The following is a 22,574-nucleotide window of genomic DNA, read 5'->3' as shown; positions in this document are numbered from 1 at the left end:
CTGTGTGTGTGTGTGTGTGTGTGTGTGTGATCTGCTCCTCAGGGCTGGTGATGTCCGCCATTACCGTCATCATCCTGGTGCTTTACTTTGCTATCGATACCTTTGTGCGTCAGAAGAGGCCGTGGCTGACCGAGTGCACGCCGATCTACATCCAGTACTTCGTCAAGTTCTTCATCATCGGTGTTACAGTGCTGGTGGTGGCGGTTCCTGAAGGCCTGCCGCTCGCTGTCACCATCTCTCTGGCCTACTCTGTCAAGGTATGCCTGTACACATCAACACTGGAGAAAACTATCCCGAAATTAGCCGTTTTCCCTATCTTGTGATGTTTTGTTTTCGATTTTTCCCCTTTTATTCATGGTTTAACAACAACTTTTAAGCTTGAAATGTTGTAAAAAGTGACTTTTATTGTCGTGTGTAATAGTGTGCAGAGCTGTATTGTGTGTGTTGGTGTTGTATATTACGCTACAGAAGCATTGTAATAATCTGCAGCACATTGTCAGTTATTTTACACACTTGTTTCTCTACATTTTATTTCTTACACATTATATTATTATTTCAAACTACTAAAATGTCAATTAAAGTCACTTTGTTAAACAGTAGAATATTCAACATCAAATCTGGACCGAGCGGAGATCAACATCCTGCAATTCACCACCAAAAAATAAACACAAAACACTCGGGAAACTAGGGAAGCTTTTTACAGTGCACCTCTGTTATTTAGACTTAGGGTGCTTTCACACCTGTGAATCGATTCAGTTGTTCCGAAACAGAGATTACAATTGTTACATTGTTGCTCTTTGCTCTTGGAGCGGTTCGCTTTCACACTGCAAAGTTTCTAATCGGACCAATAGAGCTAAAACAAGTCACGTGTGAGTAAACTCTCCTTACATTGGTCAGAGTGTCAGGGTTTATTTTGCAGAGTCCCGCTCAGCTGTCAGGAGAGGTGGTGGTTTGGTGGTGATTGACAGGGTGCGCGCGGGTGACGGGTCTGAGCAGAGATGCGGTGGGGAGGGGTGAGAAGGGTGCGCGACGATGCCTATTTGAGGACTGGGAGAGAGATGCGAGATTACCGGGAGATCATCACTCGTTTGCGGGCATCCGGAGACTCGCGAAACTTCCCGCCCTACTCATAATTCTCTCTTCATATAGCAGTAAGCCTATTACATATCCATAAAACACTGTGATATAACCGCGCTCGGATCGTTTGCTTTCATACTGCAATTAAACCGCTCCAGGGTTAGTTTCAATCGAGCCGAGACCACCTCATTCAAGCGATCTCGGAGCGATTACTTTGGCGCGGAACAGAGCGCGATTGCCCTGTTCACATATGCCAAACGAACCGCGCTAACTGGGCAAACGAGACACGTTCCGAAACAAAAGTGTAGGTGTGAAGCACCCTTAGACTGCGTCTGCAATCGCATCCTTCATCACAATTTAGCATGTGAGCTGTGTAGTGTGTCTGAATTCACAGTATTTGAAAAACAGAAGGCGAGAAGTACCCGGATTAGGGCTGCACAATATTTCATTCATTTTCCTTCAGAGAAGTGCCTTGTTTATCACGGGTCACCACAGTGGAATGAACCGCCAACTAATCCAGCATATGTTTTACACAGCGGATGTTCTTCCAGCCGCAAACCAGTACTGGAAAACACCCATACACACTCATTCACACACACTCATACATTGCGGCCAATTACGTTCATCAGTTCCCCTATGGCGCATGTGTTTGGACTGTGGAGGAAACCGGAGCTCCTGGAGGAAACCCACACCAACAGTAGAAAAACATGCAAACTCCACACAGAAACACCAACTGACCCACCCGGGATGAACAAGTGACCTTCTTGCTGTGAGGCAACCATGCGGCCCTATCATATTAACAGTATATGCAATATTCAGATTAGAAGTTAAATTAATTTGATGTGCAAAGCATTTGTGTGCTGCACGCATAGGTTGTTTTTTGTTTATATAAATCTGACCAATCAGATGAAGCCTTGACTATCTTCATCCAATCCAGTAGGTGCTGTTAGAGCTAAAAATATGAGTCTCTGTTATTCCTGGTGTTTTAAAGTCTACGTTTTTTTTTTCATTTTATATGTAAATAGCTTAGAAAAAATATCTATTACCTGTTTATTTTAGTTTGATTATTAAAAAATATATAGTTAAAAAAATAGGCAGTGGCGCAGTAGGTAGTGTTGTCGCCTCACAGCAAGAAGGTCGCTGGTTCGAACCTCGACTCAGTTGGCGTTTCTGTGTGGAGTTTGCATGTTCTCCCTGCCTTCACATGGGTTTCCTCCGGGTGCTCTGGTTTCCCCCACAGTCCAAACACATGCGGTGAACTGGTTCGGCTAAATTGTCCGTAGTGTGTGAGTGTGTGTGTGGATGATTCCCAGAGATGGGTTGCAGCTGAAAGGGCATCCGCTGCGTAAAAACTTGCTGGATAAGTTGGCGGTTCATTCCGCTGTGGCGACCCTGGATTAATAAAGGGATTAAGTCGACAAGAAAATGAATGAATGAATAAATAAAGTTATGTTGTAAGAAGTTTTGTTTTCGCAACACTCAACAACAACATTATCGCATATCACAGCTTTTCTCAGTATTTGTGCAGCCCTAATCTGAATAACCTACTATTTCTAGCTTTAACATGCAGAGAATGCATGTTAAAATGTATTTTAATGCTTGAAATAGCTGGTTATTCCCACATTTTTGCTTTCATACTATCTTTAAACTTGACATTAATAAAAATCCTGTGGTATATGTGTTCTTTGGATTGCTTTTTGTTGATGATCTGAAAACTTAATCTTCAGATGCAGATGTTGTTGGGTTGCAGTTTTAGCTTTTCTGCTGCATATTATTGCCAAAGCTGCAGGCGGCTCAGTGTTGGCATGATGAGTGTTTTCTGCCTGCGTGTGAACAGCAGAATCTCCTAGCTGTCTTTAGTGATGTGCAAACACAGGATTTGAGTTCCTCATGCAGGCGGATTAATGCAGTCGCAGCTCTTTTATTTGCCATTTCAGTCAGAAGGTCATTTATGTAGACAGTTTTCGCTGTTGGACAGCTTTCCACATGTCCAGAACGTCCTCTAGCACACGATATTATATTAGTTATCTGTATCACTGCAAAAAAAAAAAAAGCTTGAATTTACTTACCTAGATTTTTTTGTCTTGTTTCTTGTCCAAATATCTCAAAATTCTTAAATCAAGAAGCATTTTCTTGACAAGCAAAAAATATTGTCTTGTTTTTAGAAATATAGGGCTCTATTTTGATAGTCCATGCGCATAGTGCAAAATGCAGGGCGCAAACGCTTTCAGGGCGTGTTAGAATCAACTTTTGCTAATTTAAGGACGGGAAAATCCGCTTTGCGCCGTGGTGCATGGTCTAAAAGGGTTGAGTTTATTTCCTTAATGAGTTATAGGTGTGTTTTGAGAATAAACCAATCAGAGTCTCATCTCCCATTCCCTTTAAGAGCCAGCTGCGTCACGCCATAAGCGCATTCACTATTTACATGACGTAAAATAAGTGTAGGTGTAAAAACTGAGCATTTCACTAGCAAGAAAACAGTTAAACAGAGCATCTACTGCGTGAGAATGAGAGATAATGGATCTACTTTTACTTTCGCTCTCGTGGACAGGGAAACCTTTACGCACAGACATCCATTTGCCTATACATAATTAATTTAGTTTGTTAAGCACAAATATTTGTTTCAAAACTATTTCTAAATTCAGTTCTAATTTCCAGCAAACAAATAAATGAACAATAATAACAAAGTATAAAAATATGTAATGCAAAATACCGAGTTACATCCAAATACACATGCTGTGCCCCATATGGTCTAAAACCTGCAGGTGGCCAAATCTAAGCTTGTTTTTTAATAAAACAAATATAAATATGGATATAATAAATAATACTGCTAATAATAATAACATTATACAAAAGCAAATTGAATGAACTGAAAAAGCCTCCCGAGATGAAGAAGACATGAAGGCAGTGGTTTTTATATTTATGTAGGCTAGAAAATAATGTTTTGTAATATTTTAATCCTTTATATTTATATCATATATATTTTCTTATTATATCCTATATATATCCTTAATATTTACATTTTTTCATATGTAAAGATATTTGCGTGTTGCTCTACATCTTGTGTGTATTAAGCAGTGTGTAAGCGAGGTGCAACTCTGCGCTGGACTTTAGACCGGGTTTGTTTTGGCCTATTGAAAAATCTATTATAGCTTCTCAAAATAGCGACGCGCCAGCAGTGCGCCTCAGAACTCCTTCCTTTTCAGACTAGAACGCCTATGGGCGCACATATGAGCGCTAATGCATTTGCTATTTAAACAGCGTAGCGCAACGCCTCAAAACCACTCTTGCGCCAAGCTGAAACTAGCAAACAAGTATTGCGCCTTGCGCCACATTGCGCCGGGTGTATGATAGGGCTCAATGAGCCAAAATTAAGTGAGTTCTTCATTAAACAAGCTCAATAATCTGACAATGGGGTAAGTGAAATAATCTTATGTCGAAGAGAAAACAAGTTTACTTCTCTTACCCCAGTTGCAGATTATTTTGCTTATTTTAATGAAAACCTCAATTAATTTTGACTCATTATTTCTGAAAACAACACTATATTTTTGTTTGTCTAGAAAAGGCTTCTTGATTTAAAAATTTTGAGATATAAAACTCTCTGCAGATGTGACTAACACACATTTTTTTGTCTGTGCCTGTAGAAAATGATGAAGGATAACAATTTGGTTCGCCATCTGGACGCTTGCGAGACCATGGGCAACGCCACAGCGATCTGCTCAGACAAAACCGGCACTCTGACAACCAACCGGATGACCGCAGTACAGGTGTATGTGGCCGATGTCCATTATAAGACCATTCCGGAGCCCACATCCTTGCCGTCCAAAACCCTGGACATACTGGTCAACGCCATATCCCTGAACAGCGCCTACACCACCAAGATACTGGTGAGAAATCCAAACTGATCACTCTCTAGCATTCATTTGGATTGCCTTCAGCTTTGTTTAGGGCATGCATTATGCAGAATATCAGCATTTATTTTCATTACGAGGGGCTTTTTTTTTTCTCTGAGATCTCAAAGCACTATCTGCTGTTAAAGAGGACAACATGTGCTGTACAATTAAGGGGTTGTATGTACGTTTGGGAACACTTCAGAATAACTATCCGTTATGACTACTTAATAGGTCATTAATAAACTGTTAGTTAATGAGTTATAAATGACTTGCTAAATGAAAGTTAATAGTTTGTTTGTTATTTATAAGCTGTTAGTTAACCAGTTATAAATAACATGTTAACGGTATTTTAAGGATTTATAATGATTTATAACTATTACCGTTTGAATCTTTTCAGCTTGAGACTTCCGGTCTCATTCACTTCCATATGTTTTTAGACGTTAAAAACAGCTCGTCCTGCTGCTTGATGTTGCAAACTGACGTTTTCTTATTATTGATACTGCTTTGTTTGAATAATCATGCAACCACTTGTTTATAGAGCAAGTAGTTTGTCAGTTTTCTGAGGTTTATTATTTCTGGAAGTTCTACCAGAAAGACCAGGGAGATTATTACAATAATAATGATAATAATACATTTTATTTAAAGGCGCCTTTCTAGCAACTCAAGGACACCGTACAATCAACATGAATAATAAAACAACAAGAGAAATAATAAAAAATATACACAGCAATAGTGCAAATAAAATGAAGTATTAAAAGCCATCTTAAATAAGTGGGTTTTGAGTCTTGATTTGAGCAGTGTGAGGGAGTCGATGTTTCTGATGGCAGGTGGTAGTGAGTTCCAAAGCCGCGCAGCAGAGCGGCTTAATGCTCTGTTGCCCATTGTTGAAAGGCGAGAAGAGGGAACAGACAAGTGGAGGGAGGAAGAAGATCGCAGGGTGCGAGAAGGAACAGAAATGTGGATGAGGGCAGACATATATGGAGGGGCGAGATTGTGGATGGCTTTGAATGTTAACATCAAGATTTTAAAGTCAATTGGAAAATGAACAGGTAACCAGTGAAGCTGCTGCAGGACAGGGGTGATGTGACGAGAAGAAGGGGTTCTGGTGATGATACGGGCAGCTGAGTTCTGGACCAAATGAAGCTTACGGAGAGATTTATGAGTGAGACCAAAGAGAAGAGAGTTGCAGTAATCTAAACGAGACGTGACAAGGCTATGAACGAGAACAGCAGTGGGATGAGGGGTAAGAGAAGGGCGGAGACGGTTAATGTTGCGTAGGTGGAAGTAAGCAGACCGGGTGATGTTATTGATGTGAGAATCAAAGGATAGGGTGCTGTCAAGGATGACACCCAGACTCTTAACCTGTTTAGAGGGATAAATGGAAATGGTAGTTATGATACTGAATTACATTTATTGATGAGTATTATTAGACAAGAGTATCACGAAACATAGAATTTCTTTGGCGGAGGCCCTGCTCGTAGCTTGGTTTGGAAGCTTTTCAATCCGGCTATGTCTGCAGAGGATGAAGGCAGGGGCGGAGCCTCCCCCCCTGGACAGGGCCAACCTGGTGGTGGTGAGGAGGACGGTGGGTGAACGTCTGCATCAGTGCCTGCAACCAAATGAATGAAATGAATAGGCAGCTTGTATATTTCTTGTGCCTCATGGCTATTGGTTGGAACTGATTGTGATGAGTGACGTGACATTAGGGCTGTTTCTCAATACCAAGTACGCCAAGTTCGGACTTGCATCCTTGGAAGTTCGGACTTGACAAGTTCAGACTTGGAAGAACGAACTCCCGAGGACGCAAGGACACAAGTCGGGTACCTCTTCAAAAGGAACAGCAGTGTACTTCATAACATCTCTTACCTCACTGTACATTAACAATAAAATGATTTAATTAATATTATATTAATATTATAAATCTACATTTTTGATTTAAGAAAATGTACACATATATTCATAAAAATGTGAATTAAAATGAGTTATTATACACAGACACGAGTCTTTGATTATAAGATTTATTAAACTACAATGGTAATTATACACACAATAGGAAATAAAGACATACACGATAAGAAATAAAGATTACGTCAAGCAATTTGGTAATCAAGGACAAACAGCGTACAACACCGTAACATAATTAAAGACAATTACAAAAGGTAACAAAATAACACTGCCAAAATATTACATCCGAGAACAAATAATAGATTTATAAGACCAAAAACTGTCCTTTAGATGTTCACAAGATGATTAAATATCATGTTTTAACTACAATGAAGAGATGAGATCCAGCGGTATGTCCGGGATGGCCTGGCCGAAGTAAAGCTGCTCTGGGCGGGGGAGCTGATGACGGAGCTCCCGCTGGCAGGCTGGGAGTCAAGCTGAGCCACATCGTTAAAGAAGCGCTATCTTTGTGAATAAACTGCCGATTTGAGTTTAAAACAGCTACATTCTCGCCTGAAAAACTCTTAAAACTTTATTTTGTGACACAGTAAAGGATTATTTTTAAAACCGTGCGGGTTTCCTCCTCCGCCATTAGCGCTTGCTGGTTATGCTGCAATGCATTCTGGAATACCTGAGTTTCGCAAGTTCACACAAGTCACCTCTCGATGCATCCTTGGCCAAAGGGGCAGAGCAAGAACACATCCGGGAATTTCATGTGCACTTGGAAAGATGTGAACTTTGAATTGGAACAGTACTTTGGCGACGGTTGATGACGTTTCACGAGGACACAAGAACGCAAGTACAGACGAGAACGCATATTGAGAAACAACTAGGTCTTCCTGGTAGAACTATCGCTATAGACCTTTTTCTTGGAACGCAAAAATTACCCATTATGCTTTGCGTGTATGCGCAAGGAGAATGCGAAGAACTTCCGGTCGACAGCTGATGTGTATAAACAGTCACATTTGGACAGCTTTGAAACGATAGCTTTAATCTATTTTACCTGCTTTTATCCTCTTTGAACTAATCCTGTTGTCCATCAGCAGCATCTCCTGGACTGATCATTTAAAGAAATGCCATCTAATAGGATGGAAAACAGCTGCTGTGAGGCGTTTTCCGCTCGGTGTCAGACGGCATCTTCAGCAGTTTAAATGAAGCCTCGTCATCGCTAAAGTCAACGTTTTCTCTTTATTTCAAATATATAACCAGCCCAAACTAATGTACTTCACCAAAATGTTTGACACACACACGTAGCCTGTATTGTGCCACTGACACACACTGATTTAATAACTGTGACAAAGTGAAAATATAGGCTAGTGTCATTTCGAAATGACAGAAAAACACAAACCGTGGTGAAAACAACACACAAAATAAAACACAAACGGCTCACGATTACAATGAACAGCAAATCAGCAGCAGAGGATCAATAACAGACTTTTATTGCTCATTTTTGTAAATTGCACGACTTTCATACCTGTTAAGCTTCATGACAGTACACTCTCTCTCTCTCGCTCTCTCTCTCTCTTTCTGTGTGTGTGTGTGTGTGTGTTAAAGAGCCGATGAGCTAACAGCTGACAGGCCGGGAACGCACACACACACTGACGGCAGACACTTGAACTAGGAGAACGTTTTTCTCGTATTTCTGACGCGCTTGAACCACACGTGACAGATTATAACGGCTTTAACAGACACATTTTTAAGTTGTGTGTCACAAAAACACGCTGTTATCCATTTAAAACGTCTTTGAAACCCATTTTCGGAGCGCAAATTACCAGTTGTACACGCTGTACACGGAAGTTTTTAGCATTCTACCGGAAGACGCTGGTCGCTATGGCGCCCTCCATGCAGCAGCCATGAAAAAGGTCCATGCACTACGCTCCTAAAACAATCGCAAAAACTAGTGCACTTCCGCATTGAAGAAAAAGGTCAGTTCTAGTGTACTCCAGTAATTAAACCCAGTGGTTTGGTGTTTCCTATTCCAAGTCAAGATACAGAAATATCATCACGTCTTTTCTTCCTCAAAACCTCTCGCATCAGTTTCAAGATGGAAACAAGGTCATGCATCAGGATCCCTTTTGTTCACTGCACCAGCTTGTTCAAATAAAGAATAACTCACGAATGCTCCCAGTTATAGTAGTTCAGAAGAGATGAAGATGAACAGAAAACACTGAGGCTGTCCTACATAGAGCAACCCAGCGATGAAGTCCTAGTTTGCTGGAACTAGGGCTGTCCATGTGTACACGTCCATATGTGCTTTACATACTCCGAGATGCAGGAAAGCTGAGGAGTAATCGCTGTGTGTTTTGGAGAGCCAGATTGGATCGCTTTCCAAAAAAGAACAGCCTGCTTGGATGCAGTCGAGACAATGACTTATATATATATATAAAAAAAAGACTGATAGTCACAACATGTGAGATCCTTTGGTTGTGGGAGCTGGAATCAGATCGGTTTTCACTTTAAGACGCTCAAGTGAAGGCCTCCTCCCTGGAGACCCGTGCTTTCATAACCGTACCAAGCAGGACTCGGATGAGCATATCATTCCAGACATCTTGTTTTAACATAGACTGAAATGAGCAGAACTCTTTGTCTGACTCTTCGAGCTACTGAGCTTTTCTGCTACATTATGTAATGAATGCATGAACTTCTACTCACCCAACAGTCGAGCGGCCCTACAGCAAACCTTCCCAATTCTCCTTCATATCTCTGTCCATCACATTCGAGAGTGCCATAGAATCCATTCATATAAATTGTTCAGTTCTGACAGGGGCGACAAGGTGGCCAAGTGGTGTCGCACTGTCACCTCAAAGCAAGAAAGTTGCTGGTTTGAGTCCCGGCTGGGTCAGTTTCTGTGTGGAGTTTGCATGTTCTCCCCGTGTTGGTGTGGGTTTCCTCTGGATGCTCTGGTTGCCCCCACAGTCCAAACGCAAGCGCTGCAGGGGAATTGATTAACTGTGTATGATTGTGTGTGTGTGTGTGTGTGTGTGTGTGTGTGTGTGTGAGAATAAATGTGTATGGGTGTTTCCCAGTACTGGGTTGCAGCTGGAAGGGTTCATTCCGCTGTGGTGAACCTGATGAATAAAGGGACTAAGCTGAAGAAAAATGAATGAATGAATAATTGTTCTCTGATATCTACGTAGAAGGTATGTGGCTTAGGTAAGTGCAAGAGAAATCCAGAAATGGTAATACGAGGCATTGGAAATTGGCCCTACTATGTTAATGTTGGTTTTGACCATATTTGGAAGGGTCGTGAATATTAATGAGCTCTGATAATCTGTTGAACTGAGGTGAGAAGCAATTTATTTTGACTAGAAGGACTCTCTTTATACCACTAGAGTAACCTGGTTTGCTCTTGAGCTGTGTTGTAGATGCTGTATAGGGTAAATTATAATTATACTCGACAAAATAAATCAGCAGAGATGAATTTACAGTTGTATTTTGTGGTTTTAGTGTGTGTGAAACCTCAGGCAGGAATTAATATCATACACTGAAAAAAAATATTCAAAGATGATTCCTTAGATTTACTTAATTTTTTTACGTTAAATGGTTCTTAACAATTTATTTGTGTTGAATTTAAACAAACAAATTAAGTTGAACATTATTAAACTTAATTTGTTTGTTTAAATTCAACACAAATAAATTGTTTGCAACAGTTCTGCATGCAACACTTTTTTCAGTGTACTCTGCATACCCAAACAGGTTTTATAAAATGTATTGGCATCCCTTCACTCCAGATGAATGACAGTAAGAGCTGAGTGATATGACACAATGCATAAACGTGCAATGACTCCTTCTGTTGAGCAGTTTACATGTGTCTGTTGCCTCGTTACTAACAAATGTGGCAAATTCCACAGTATACATGTTAAATTAAAAACATACCTATTTGTCTTTGGGATAGTGCTGAATGATTATGATTCGTATACAGTGGTGCCTCGCCATAACAGGGTTCCCCTTTCGCAGTCGCGCAGTTTTGCAGATTTTTTTAGTGCAATTTGACATGATTATTTTTCCAGCGCATTGTGTATTGTGGCGACGCAGTGGCGCAGTGGGTAGCACGTTCGCCTCACCACATGAAGGTCGCTGGGTCGCTGGTTCGATCCTCGGCTCAGTTTCTGTGTTTCTGTGTGAAGTTTGCATGTTCTCTCACGTGGGTTTCCTCCGGGTGCTCCGGTTTCCCCCACAGTCCAAAGACATGCAGTACAGGCGAAGTGGGTAGGCTAAATTGTCCGTAGTGTATGAGTGTGTGTTGGTGTTTCCCAGAGATGGGTTGCGGCTGGAAGGGCATCCGCTGTGTAAAAACTTGCTGGATAAGTTGGCGGTTCATTCCGCTGTGGATTAATAAAGGGAATAAGCCAACAAGAAAATGAATGAATTGTGTATTGTCTGTCCGTGCCGTGTCTCCTGTATAGCACTGAATGCGTTCAGCTTGCCAAATGGGATATATGCAGACAGACTTTTCATTTCAGTCTGCCAGCTCCATGGCTTCCAGTAAATTCTCCCATACAAAATTGCCACGTTTAAAATCTGACTTCTTTAAAAATCAGTGATCTTCACTGCCTGGCTTAGTGAGTGAGTGAGTGAGTGAGTGATCATCATTGTTATAATCTCATTAGGAAACATTGTGGCCAATCAAACACAGCCTGGGGCGTGCATGTTAATGACCCGGAGTGGATCATTAGAGACTGTGTTTGTTACGATCGACCTGCTTTGTTACTGATGTTTTAAAGTCGTGAACTGGAAGCTGCGACCAATTCTTTTATCGTATACTGATGCAGTTCCTAGAGAATGGGAATATTAACTGAGAAAACAGTGGGCGGGGCTTGTTTTTTTATACTGCGAGCTGATTGGATGTATTAAAGTAGGCGTGTCATTCAGAAAGACGGGGAAAAGGGTTTTGGGAGAGTTATTGCAGCCTAACAGACTCCTCCTCCTCACCCTTTCTGTTTGATTAAAACAGCTGAAGGGGCGTGGTTAAATATGTTAGTCACGCCCACCACCTCAGACAGACCTAATTTAAGAATTTAACTGAAAACAAACAGGCAGTGAATTTGCTGATTTACATGACAGATTAGAAGAGCGAACTATTGTTGTTTTTAATGACATGCACAGATGAATTGTTCAGAACTAAACTAGCCATGTGAGCTAGTGACATCAGTATGCTTAGTTTTAATATCATGGTGACTTTAGACTTATGGGGCTTACCTGAGAGTAAGGCTGTTTGAGAATGTTTCAGGCTCGTGGTATGTCATATCCGTGTCCTAAACCCTTATTATTCAGCCATGCATATGCATTTATTCAGATTCTGTTGCACATTTGCACTCCAAAAGTCCAAATTTTTGGCACCTTGGACTTTGCTTGCCACCTATTTTTGGCAGCCGACTGGAACTTTTACCTGTATTTGATCCAGATTCAGCATTCATAATTTAGAGTGGCTGTGTACGTCTCGACTGTATGACCGTCCAGACACGAAAGAGTTCGTGGGATCCTGAAACCGGAGCAGGACACACGGTACAGGTGATGCTTCTGGCACCGACACCGATCCTTCAGCCGGTAGTCTGAGCCCTGCGGAGCTTCCTGAGCTCAGGTTTCTGAAGCACCTGCTCCGTCAGAGAGGTCGGACTGACACTGATGTCATGTTCTGGGGTTCGCAGGTCACAGGTCTGCATGTTGTCCTGTGGGTCAGTGGCTGCGCTGTGCTTTGTTAGCTCTGGACTCTTAGTTACATCAAGCAGACACATTTGGCCCGTCTCGTGTCTTTGTACAGGGGTTTGTTTGAGCGGTGTTGTTGCATGTGTTTTATTCATGCTCAGGTGTTGGGAATCTGGGAACAGGTCCATAGCGTTTAACAAAGTGGTGAATGTCCATTCAGTCATCTAGAGCTGCAAAAGACTCTATTCAGAGGCCTGGCACCTGAAATAAAGTCACTATGGTACGTGAATATGGACATGCTCGATGTCAATTTCCAAAAAAGTTGATAAAGAAAATAGATTTTTAGACTGAGAGCATTCATTTTTCTCCAGTCCAGCACTAAACTGTTTTGGGAAACCTTGTGTTTTAAGGACTTCCTTATTGTCCAGATAACTGAATGTTTGGAAAATGATTGATGCTGACTGAATAAGATTTGACGTTTTGGATACCTTCATTATGAAGTTTCATTCCTCAATTATTTGCAAGTCGTTAAATCAACGCCAAAGTAGATCAACATATTTCACAGCACTCAATGTTTTTTTACTCCGAATCAGTGACCAGTTTTTGTTCTATGCATATCTATATAATTTCTTAGATAGAAAATATGTTGAATTAAAGAATAATGAACCCAAAATAAAGTTAGCAATATCTTTGAAACTTCTCTCAAAACAAAACAAAACAAAACAAAACAACAAATAAACAAAATAAAACAACAAATAAAACAAAATAAAATAAAATAAAATAAAACAACAAATAAAACAAAACAAAACAACAACAAAACTAAACAAAACAACAAATAAAACAAAACAAAACAAAACAACAAATAAAACAAAACAAAACAACAAATAAAACAAAACAAAACAAAACAAAATAAAATAAAATTAAATTAAATTAAATTAAATTAAATTAAATTAAATTAAATTAAATAAAACAACAAATAAAACAAAACAAAACAACAAAAAAACTAAACAAAACAACAAATAAAACAAAACAAAACAAAACAAAATAAAATAAAATAAAGTAAAATAAAATAAAATAAAATAAAATAAAACAAATCAACAAATAAAACAAAACAACAACAACAACAACAAAACTAAACAAAACAACAAATAAAACAAAACAAAATAAAACAACAATCAAAACAGCACAAAATAAAATAAAGTAAAGTAAAAAAATAAAATAAAATAAAAAATTAAAAAATAAAAAAAAAATAAAAAAAATAAAAATTAGATAAAAAAAACCTCTTAGCTGTTGGATGATGGTCTTTTCCTTAAGTTAAGCGTAAAAATGAAGAAAAATGTTGATGTACTTTTGCGTTAATTTAACATTTTGCAGATAATTGAGGAATGAAACTTCATAATGATGGTATCCAAAAAGTGACAAACCACAAGCTTCACATGTTTATATCAGTGTTATATCTCCTAAATGTGAATTGTGGCTAATAGATCTCCTAAAATCTAAATACTTATTCTAACATCTTTATTTTAATTTCATGGGACTTTTAAGAGCGCATATCTCGCTGTCTCGTATTTGATGAAAAAATAAAATAAATAAAAATAAAATAAAATAAAATAAAATAAAACAACAAATTAAAAAAAAAAAAAACTCTTAGCTGTTGGATGATTGATGAGTTTGTGACTCATTTTGGGCGCCGTCGTTTGTCCGTCTGCAGCCGCTCCGTGAGTCTCCGCGTCTCTGCCAGCGTCTCTGCCAATCAGCACAGCCATATCGCTCACCTCACTGCTGGAGGCGGAGCTATCTCTGTGAGCACAGGTAACACTGCAAAATCAAAGCAGTGCTCCGAGAATGACCTTCCAGGAGACGCCAGAGAGCAGGAGAATAGAGCGAGGGCCCGTGTGGAGCCAACGGGGCCGTAAAGAGGAAGTAGTGCTGCCAGTGCAGGTTTCGCCATATGCCGTGGCTCGCAGGAGTGCGTGCTCACCGCGGAGATCACAGCTGTTCGGGACGGCACCGCACGCCAGCTAAATCCGCATCTAATGCATGAGCAGCTCTGAATGACCCGGGTTAGCGCATGTGAGATGCTTAAAGGGGTCATATCTTACATTTTTAACCAAAGTCTTTCCCTCAGGAGCACTTGGTGAACTTTTTGTGGCAAAAAAAAAAAAGATTTTTGCTTTTGTCATCAGTTTTTTTTTAATCCTCAGTCTACCCTGGGAATGAAATGAGTTCTTTTTATTGCAATAATATGGTAATTCTCGCTATAACAACGCACAGGCTGACTTTATGGAGGATTTCACTCATTTCAGAATAAAAAATATGCACTTAAGAGTCTAAGAGCATTGACTGCATGATGAAGACTGCTGATGAAGGTCAATATCACACTAGCATGTGTGTCGTTTTCTGGAATATCAGCACAAGTGTAATCGCAGACGTTGACTTTATACAACAGTTCAACAAACAGGTTTATAGTGTGTGGGCTACATTTTAGGTGGCATTGTATTTTCTTCGGTTTCTCTGATTAATATACTTTTACATATATGTGTCTCAGGGCAACACTTCCTGAATGAATTGAGCCAATAATACGTTCATAAAGACGGTCACCTGCTTTGTTCCTAAAAGAATCAGATGCTACAAATGAATCATTTGAATGAATGATTCAGTGAATCTTGAAGGACTTGATTCAATTATCAGCGATACACCTAAATCCCCTTAGATCAGCCCAAAAAACTCACACAATAATTTTTTTGTGAAATATTATCATCATAATTGCATTAATGTAGCAAACTTTATGGGTAGTGCTGTCGCCTCACAGCAAGAAGGTTGCTGGTTCGAGCCTCGGCTAGGTCAGTTGGCATTTTGTGTGGAGTTTGCCTGTTCTCCCTGCATTCGGGACAGGTGAATTGGGTAAGCTAAATTGGTTGTAGTGTATGCGTGTGAATGAAAATGTATGGGTGTTTCCCAGTGATGGTGGTTCATTTCGCTGTGGTGACCTATGATTAGTAAAGGGACTAAGTCGAAAAGAAAATGAATGAATGAATAGTATTATATGTTATTTTACTCAAAGCAGCGATCACAGTCTTTTTGTTAAACAATTTCATGAGATCAATTTGACTAGCCTAATAATTTGATTCGAAAGAGGCTTGATTACAGGATTTAATTACTCGAAAATATTTGTTTAATGGATTTTTATAAAAACAGCATGTTAAAACTAGATACTTAAAGTTTGAGGACAAACTTTTAGGCTGGCTTGTGAAAGCCTGATGGTAATAGTTTATTTAGTTTAAACAGTTTTAAAAAGTATGAAAAGATAATAGATAGATAGATAGATAGATGATAGATAGATAGATAGATAGATAGATAGATAGATAGATAGATAGATAGATAGATAGATAGATAGATAGATAGATAGATAGATAGATAGATAGATAGATAGATAGATAGATAGATAGATAGATAGATAGATAGATAGATAGATAGATAGATAGATAGATAGATAGATGGTGTGCTAGCATGAGTTAAACAAGCCAACCCCCACGTATCTAAGATGTTCTGATACTAAGATATAGCTGCTGTTAAATCGTTGCTAGGTTAGTCTGTTTTGTTGCTATGGAGTTGATTGGCAGTTTAGACTGAGGATGTATCAACGCTTCTTGCCAGTATGAACAGTTAAAAGCAACACATGTCTCTATCACACTGCAGCATGACGATATCAATCTGAACCTCTATAATGGCAGTCTATGGGACTGTTGCTAGGGTGCCGTATTTGGTTGTCAGGGGTGTGGCTAGAAAGTTAAAAGCTCATCAGTTATTGGTAGTTTGGTAGTCAGGTAGTCAGGAGTTAAATGAGCCTAGTTAAAAGTCTGTGCGACAGTTTCATGTAGAGTTATGAGCTCACAAAGTTTGACCCAATGTAAAGTCAATGAGAGTCTTTTGCAGTGGAAGTCTATGGGACAGTTTCTAGGGTCCCAAAAGTGGTTGCTAGGGTGTGGCCAGAAAGTTAAAAGCTCATCAGTTATTGGCAGTTAGGTAGTCTGAGTTAAATGAGCCCAGTTATAAGTCTGTAGGACAGTCTGATGCAGAGTTAGAGGTCACAAACTTTGATCCAATGTTAAGTCAATGGGATTTTTCTGACCGTCCCGGGACGTTTTTCAGAAAACCGAGAGTCGGATCAGTCGGAAAAGATATAGCAACCCGAGTCAGACCAGTTTGGAGGTCTGGTGTGAGTTTGGTGGTCATAGCTTGAAAGCTCTAGGAGAAGATAGAGTTTAATTTTCAGTCTCAGAAGAAAAATAGGATAACAATAGTCTGGCTTGCTACACAAGCCAGCCTAATTAAACAGAATAAAGTGTGAAGGCTTAAAGTTAGGAAACTTTAGGAAATAAAAAAAAAATTATCTTCAATTTCATTAGCCAATGCATGAAATAGCATATTCCTAAAGCGTATTTAATTGATGGGGTACTTTTAATAAGATTTGTATGTTTATTATGAAATGTAAATCGTGGAAATTCTGCTATAGATAGCTCAGCTTGTGTTGGATTAATGGTAATGTTAACATTAAGAGAAACCCAATATACATACAGATCCTCCCTCATCAGAGAAGTGGTAGAAAGTAGACAAAAGAAACGTGTGACTGGGAATGTGACTGGAAACACTCTCCAGGTGTGACTGGGAGTGTCTTATATGTCCACCTGTGATTGAATTGAAATTATTATTTTTTTCTATATATTCTATATCAAAAGTCTTTAAATGTTTTATATTTGCTTTTATTTGTATTGGATAATTTCTGTTTCTCCATAAATTAGATTCTATTTGTATTTATTATTATTTAATTGTTGTTACTATTTCAAGATCACGAGTGATTGTGTAAGCATTTCACTTCATATTATACTGTATGACTCCGTATGTGACAAATAACATTTTTATGCTTAGTCATGTTCTGTATAAAGTATTTATTTTTTATATCTGCATATACAGTATATATATATATATATATAGATTTTTTCAATTTCATTTCCATCAAATTGAGTTCCGTCAAATGTTGTAGTCTCTATTATTATTATTATATAATATTATTATCTATTAATATTATTATTTGCAAAAACTGGTTTGAATTTAAATGTATTATTTTTGTTTTGCTAAAGATGTTTGGTTACAAAACTCTTATTTAAATAAATATATCTGCTTAATAAAACAGTTTTGTTTAAATGCACCAACACAATATTGCCTATATTCACTGGGAGATGGATATGAATATTAATTGTCCCTCTCATTTCTGCTGAGCACTGTGTCTGATTCGCCTCTTATCTTCCATTCCAGCCGGCCGATAAGGAAGGAGGTCTTCCCAAACAAGTAGGCAATAAAACGGAGTGCGGCCTTCTGGGATTGGTCCTGGACCTGAAACGAGACTACCAGACCATCCGCAATCAGATCCCGGAGGAGAAACTCTACAAGGTGTACACGTTTAACTCCGTGCGCAAGTCCATGAGCACCGTCATCAAACTCCCCGACGGCAGCTTCAGAATGTACAGCAAAGGAGCGTCCGAAATCATCCTGAAGAAGTGAGTGATTAAATACTCCATTACTCAAATCACATTATACAGATGCAGATCGCCATGAATAAACTGAAGAAGCCCCCGAGGTGAAGAAGGCATGGAGGCAAAATCATCATTTCTGGATCATTTTGATTCTTTAATTGTTTCATCTGTAAAGATATTTGCATATTACTGTACATCCTGTGTGTGTTTAGCAGTGTGTAAGCGTTTAGACCTGCATAGGCGCATAACTAACTCTGCGCTGGACTTTAGAGCAGTTTTTAGTTGGTCAATGGTGTGGCCTATTCAGTTCCTCAAAATAGCAACTCTCCAACAATGCGCCTTAACACACCTCCTTTATAGACCAGCACACACATGAGTTTATAAAGTGGTGCAAATAGATTTGCTATTTAAACAACGAGGAGCAAAACGTGAAAATTACTGCCGCGCTGGTCTGAAAATAGCAACAAATCGCGCCAAACATGTTTTGTGTGTGTGAGGGCCCTGTGTTTCATTAACCTACTTTTAAACATATTTTGGATTTGTGTGTGGTCGATGACTTCATTTGTTGTGTTTGTTTCAGGTGTTCTCGTATTCTGAGCGAGGTCGGAGAGCCCCGTGTCTTCAGGCCCAGGGATCGGGATGAGATGGTAAAAAAAGTAATTGAGCCCATGGCCTGCGACGGCCTGCGCACTATCTGTGTGGGATACCGAGACTTTCCCAAAGACCCCGAGCCCAACTGGGAGGACGAGAACAACATCCTGACCGACCTCACCGCTATATGTGTGGTGGGAATCGAGGATCCTGTCAGACCTGAGGTGAGGAGTCATTATGTCAAAGAACGCAAAGCTGACAGAAACAAAACTGACTGAATGGAGTATACACTAACCAATGTCAAAGTCGCTGAGACGCCTCTTGGCAGCAAACGCACGAGCGTTCAGTCAGGCTGGGGAAACATCAAAATCGTTGATTCGTTGCACAAGATTAGTTTAAAATTAACTTTGTTTGGCACAATTAAATGCAGGCATTTGGTATTACGTAAAAAAGTGTGCATTCGTTCAGAAAAAATGGGTATTTCTGCAGCATCTCCTTGCGAACACGTCCTATTCCATAGCTCACCTAACCGGAGGTTCTTAGTTAATTTTTTTAAGCATTTGAATTTCACAAAATCTGCCGAAACTCACGTCCGGTCTGAGCCCCTCCCCCTGGAGAATCCTCAGTCTATAGCCATCTCTGATTGGCTCCAGGGGAGTCGCTAGACCCAATTTACTAGGGCACATGCTGGTGAAAGCAATGCAGTTTACTCAAAAAGCAAACTGATGCATCTCTGCATGTGCGCACCTCTAAAGTCTAAAACTTTTTTTTTCTATAAAATTGTCTTTATAATTTAATTGTAAAAAAAATTGTTACAATTTTAGTTACATTTAGAATTAATTACTGTTATTTATTTAGGAGAATAATTGTACAATAACGATAATACTTTTATTTATTTAAAACAAAAAAGTAATAAAAATAAATAAAAATTATATATATATATATATATATATATATATATATATATATATATATAAATAATTTTTATTTATTTTTATTACTTTTTTTAAGGGGGGCGTGCCTCAGTAGAGCTTTATGTCTAGCAACGCCCCTGACCGTTACACTATTCCCAATCAAAACTAAATGAGTGACATGTTTTGTGTATTCTATATTGTTTGCCTACATACTATTCAGTCACAAGACGTGCCAAACAGGCAAAAATTGCGGCATTAAAGACAAACAGACATATGAATGTAAATGTAAATATATAGATGTGAACGTATTCACTGATGGTCAAGGTGATTCTCGGTTCCCAGAAGGGTTTGTGTTATTTAAAGGTTGTTATCTGTGAATAACATACCTTGGAATATCACGACTGACCAATCAAAATCGAGTACTTTAGACAGATGTGTAATAAAATATAATAACACATCATTAACTTTAGTCTTTCTTTAGTAAGAAACTTTGCTGCAGTAGCAATGTTCTGCAGTTCAATGATATTACGCAGCGCTATTGCATAGTTACCTAGCTGTAGACTATTTTCAGACGCTAAGTAATATCATTGCGTCGCCATATCGGCCAAGAAATTAACAACTATTCATTTTTCATTGTTGGTAGGACCCAATATAACTACAGGAGAGTCAAGATTTAGATAGGAAATCTTTAAAAACTCTTTTTTGGTTTCGGTTTTTTTTTTTTTTTTTTTGTGTGATATGCAAATGGTTTATTCTGATTCAATGATCTATGCTAGGCCAAGCTAAAACTGCACGGTAACACTTACCTGTGTTCCAAACAAAGTGATTTCCATCCATATATGTTTGAAATATGATGACTGAAAGTATATCCAGATGCATTATTGCTCTTCTAGAGCTGTGTCTGGTTTTATGTTTGAAGACAGTTGCGTGTGTTTTTGACTGTGTGGCTTGCTCAGGTGCTCTGAGATTACTGGAGAATATTGGCGAACGGAGGAGATGTTGCATCAGATCCACACCAAAGACAGGCTTTGAACAGTGTCCTCAAATGCTCAGACATCTTCACGCTCGGGGACTGAAGAAGCGGTTATAGCGCTGCATTATTTAACCTCTTCCTTTTATCCTGCTCTTTCTTTGCTTTGGTATTCTGCGTCTCCACAGTCGACATCAGCAATTGTCAGTCCGCTGAAGCTTCTTTCAGAAAGCAAGGACTGGTGCAGATCTGACCCTGGTGTTGCCCTACTCTGGGATTGTGTAATAGCATTATGAGGATGGCACACATTTGGTGTGATTCACCCGGCGTTCAGTTACCTGTCGGCATACGTAAATCATTCCTTTCCCTAATAAACAGCCGAAACTTAAGAATCCGTAAACAAATCCATTAGTCTTGGATGTCTAATGTTGCACGTCTCCTCCCTCTGCTGTGCTGTTTTATTGATGAGGATCTTCCTCTTGTCCTGATGAGTTCAGTAGAACTGGGTTTGTCCTTGCTTTTCTCAGTAATACTCTGAATCTGATTTCATCTCTTGCTTCAGTGTCTAGACCGGCCCCCATTTCCATAACGTCTGCGAGTCACTGTCCCGCACTACTGCAAAACTACTGCGTCATTAGGATCAACGCAAACGCACACTTTACACCGTGTGACTGTAGTGTCGTGCTAAAATAAACACTAATGTTTTTTTAAAAACGAGTCAATTGTTGCTAAATTAGTTAAATTACTAAAAATAGTGCCTGTGTCATTCGCGTGGGTTTCCTCCGGGTGCTCCAGTTTCCCCTACAAGTCCAAAGACATGTGGTACAGGTGAGTTTGGTAGGCTAAATTGTCCGAAGTGTATGTGTGTAAAGCATAGACTTTTAAATATATGGACGTAGTGTCCGTGACGTCACCCAAAGGTTTCTAAAGAGCACAAAAGAAGCCATAAGTAGGCGTGGCCAACCGTCGGCATTTTGTTCGCGTGTCATCACACCCACGGCGGGATACCAAACAAGGGCAAAGAGGCGGAGATTGAGCGGAGCAACAGACACCTGCTGGCATTTAGCTTGGACCTGCCTCAGACACACTTTACTTTGGGAGAACGCTTAATACTTTATCACCAGCGACTCGCTTGTGTTCTGACCACTTGTGCTTGGTTGTACACTATATCAATAAAGTGTTTAGTCATTTAAAAACACTGCTGTAATACATTGAGCCACTAAACATTGCTCTTATGACGTTTTTCAACAGGAGGAAAACGCAAATTACTTCCAAACACTTCAGATATAGTCTGTGTTAGTTAATGTAAGACTATTGATGAAGTGCAGCATAACACTGTATGACAACACTTCAGATGACTGATCTAGAGCCTACAGCTAATCAATCTGGCAGATTCTGGAGTGCATTACAGCTCTAAATATAAATATAAACGATAAATGATCTTAAACAAAACAAATACATGTACAGAGATGGTATAGAAGTATATAACTTTACTCACATGGGAATCGGAGGCCACGTGAATGGTTTGTGAGCACCTTAAGTGCACTCAGCATGCCATGCCATCTAATAATTGTTGGAAACAAGTCCAAAAGACAGTCGACTGTGTAAAGCCACATAAAACAACACAGAAATGCGATAAATATGCCGAGATCAGTGGATAATCTGCAGGATTCAGCTGAGGTGACGTGACGGCGACCAACGAGACCTAGCTGTCACTCAAGTGGCCACGCCCTTAATTATGCAAACTTAATATAACTTAATATAAAGGGAACGGATGAGTTATAAAAAAATTCACCCCCTCACAGTTGTCATGAACGGTAATATTAGCTGTATTAACCAAAATCTTTTTTGTACCAGGCTGTAAACACCTTTTTTTCTGCTGTAAAGTTGGCCATTCTAACAGTGGGCTTAATTGAAATTTGCTCTGTTTTGGAGCCAGGAGCGGCCACGACTAGCGGAATTTGGGATGAATTGCAGTTTCAGTTACTTCCGTATTGGCTTCCTG

At 39.4% G+C, this 22,574-nt stretch overlaps 1 protein-coding gene across 46 annotated transcripts in view; it reads left to right on the top strand.

Moving 5' to 3' along the window:
* atp2b2 (ATPase plasma membrane Ca2+ transporting 2) overlaps positions 1-22,574 on the top strand; it is a 170,771-nt gene that overhangs the window by 119,253 nt on the left and 28,944 nt on the right. For 45 of the 46 annotated variants that reach the window (XR_012386802.1, XR_012386801.1, XR_012386799.1 and 42 more), the window contains 4 exon segments: positions 43-257; positions 4,722-4,964; positions 17,877-18,118; positions 18,675-18,909. Coding sequence is in view for 37 of the 46 variants with exons in the window: in NM_001123238.1 (NP_001116710.1) it covers positions 43-257; positions 4,722-4,964; positions 17,877-18,118; positions 18,675-18,909 (935 nt within the window). In the remaining 9 variants the exon portion in view is untranslated. 46 annotated transcript variants of the gene reach the window in all.

The sequence above is a fragment of the Danio rerio genome, chromosome 11 (genome assembly GCF_049306965.1).
Source record: "Danio rerio strain Tuebingen ecotype United States chromosome 11, GRCz12tu, whole genome shotgun sequence".
Taxonomy (NCBI): Eukaryota; Metazoa; Chordata; class Actinopteri; order Cypriniformes; family Danionidae; genus Danio; species Danio rerio.
Note: the sequence above shows the minus strand (reverse complement) of the source record. Positions and strands in the feature narration are given on the sequence as shown.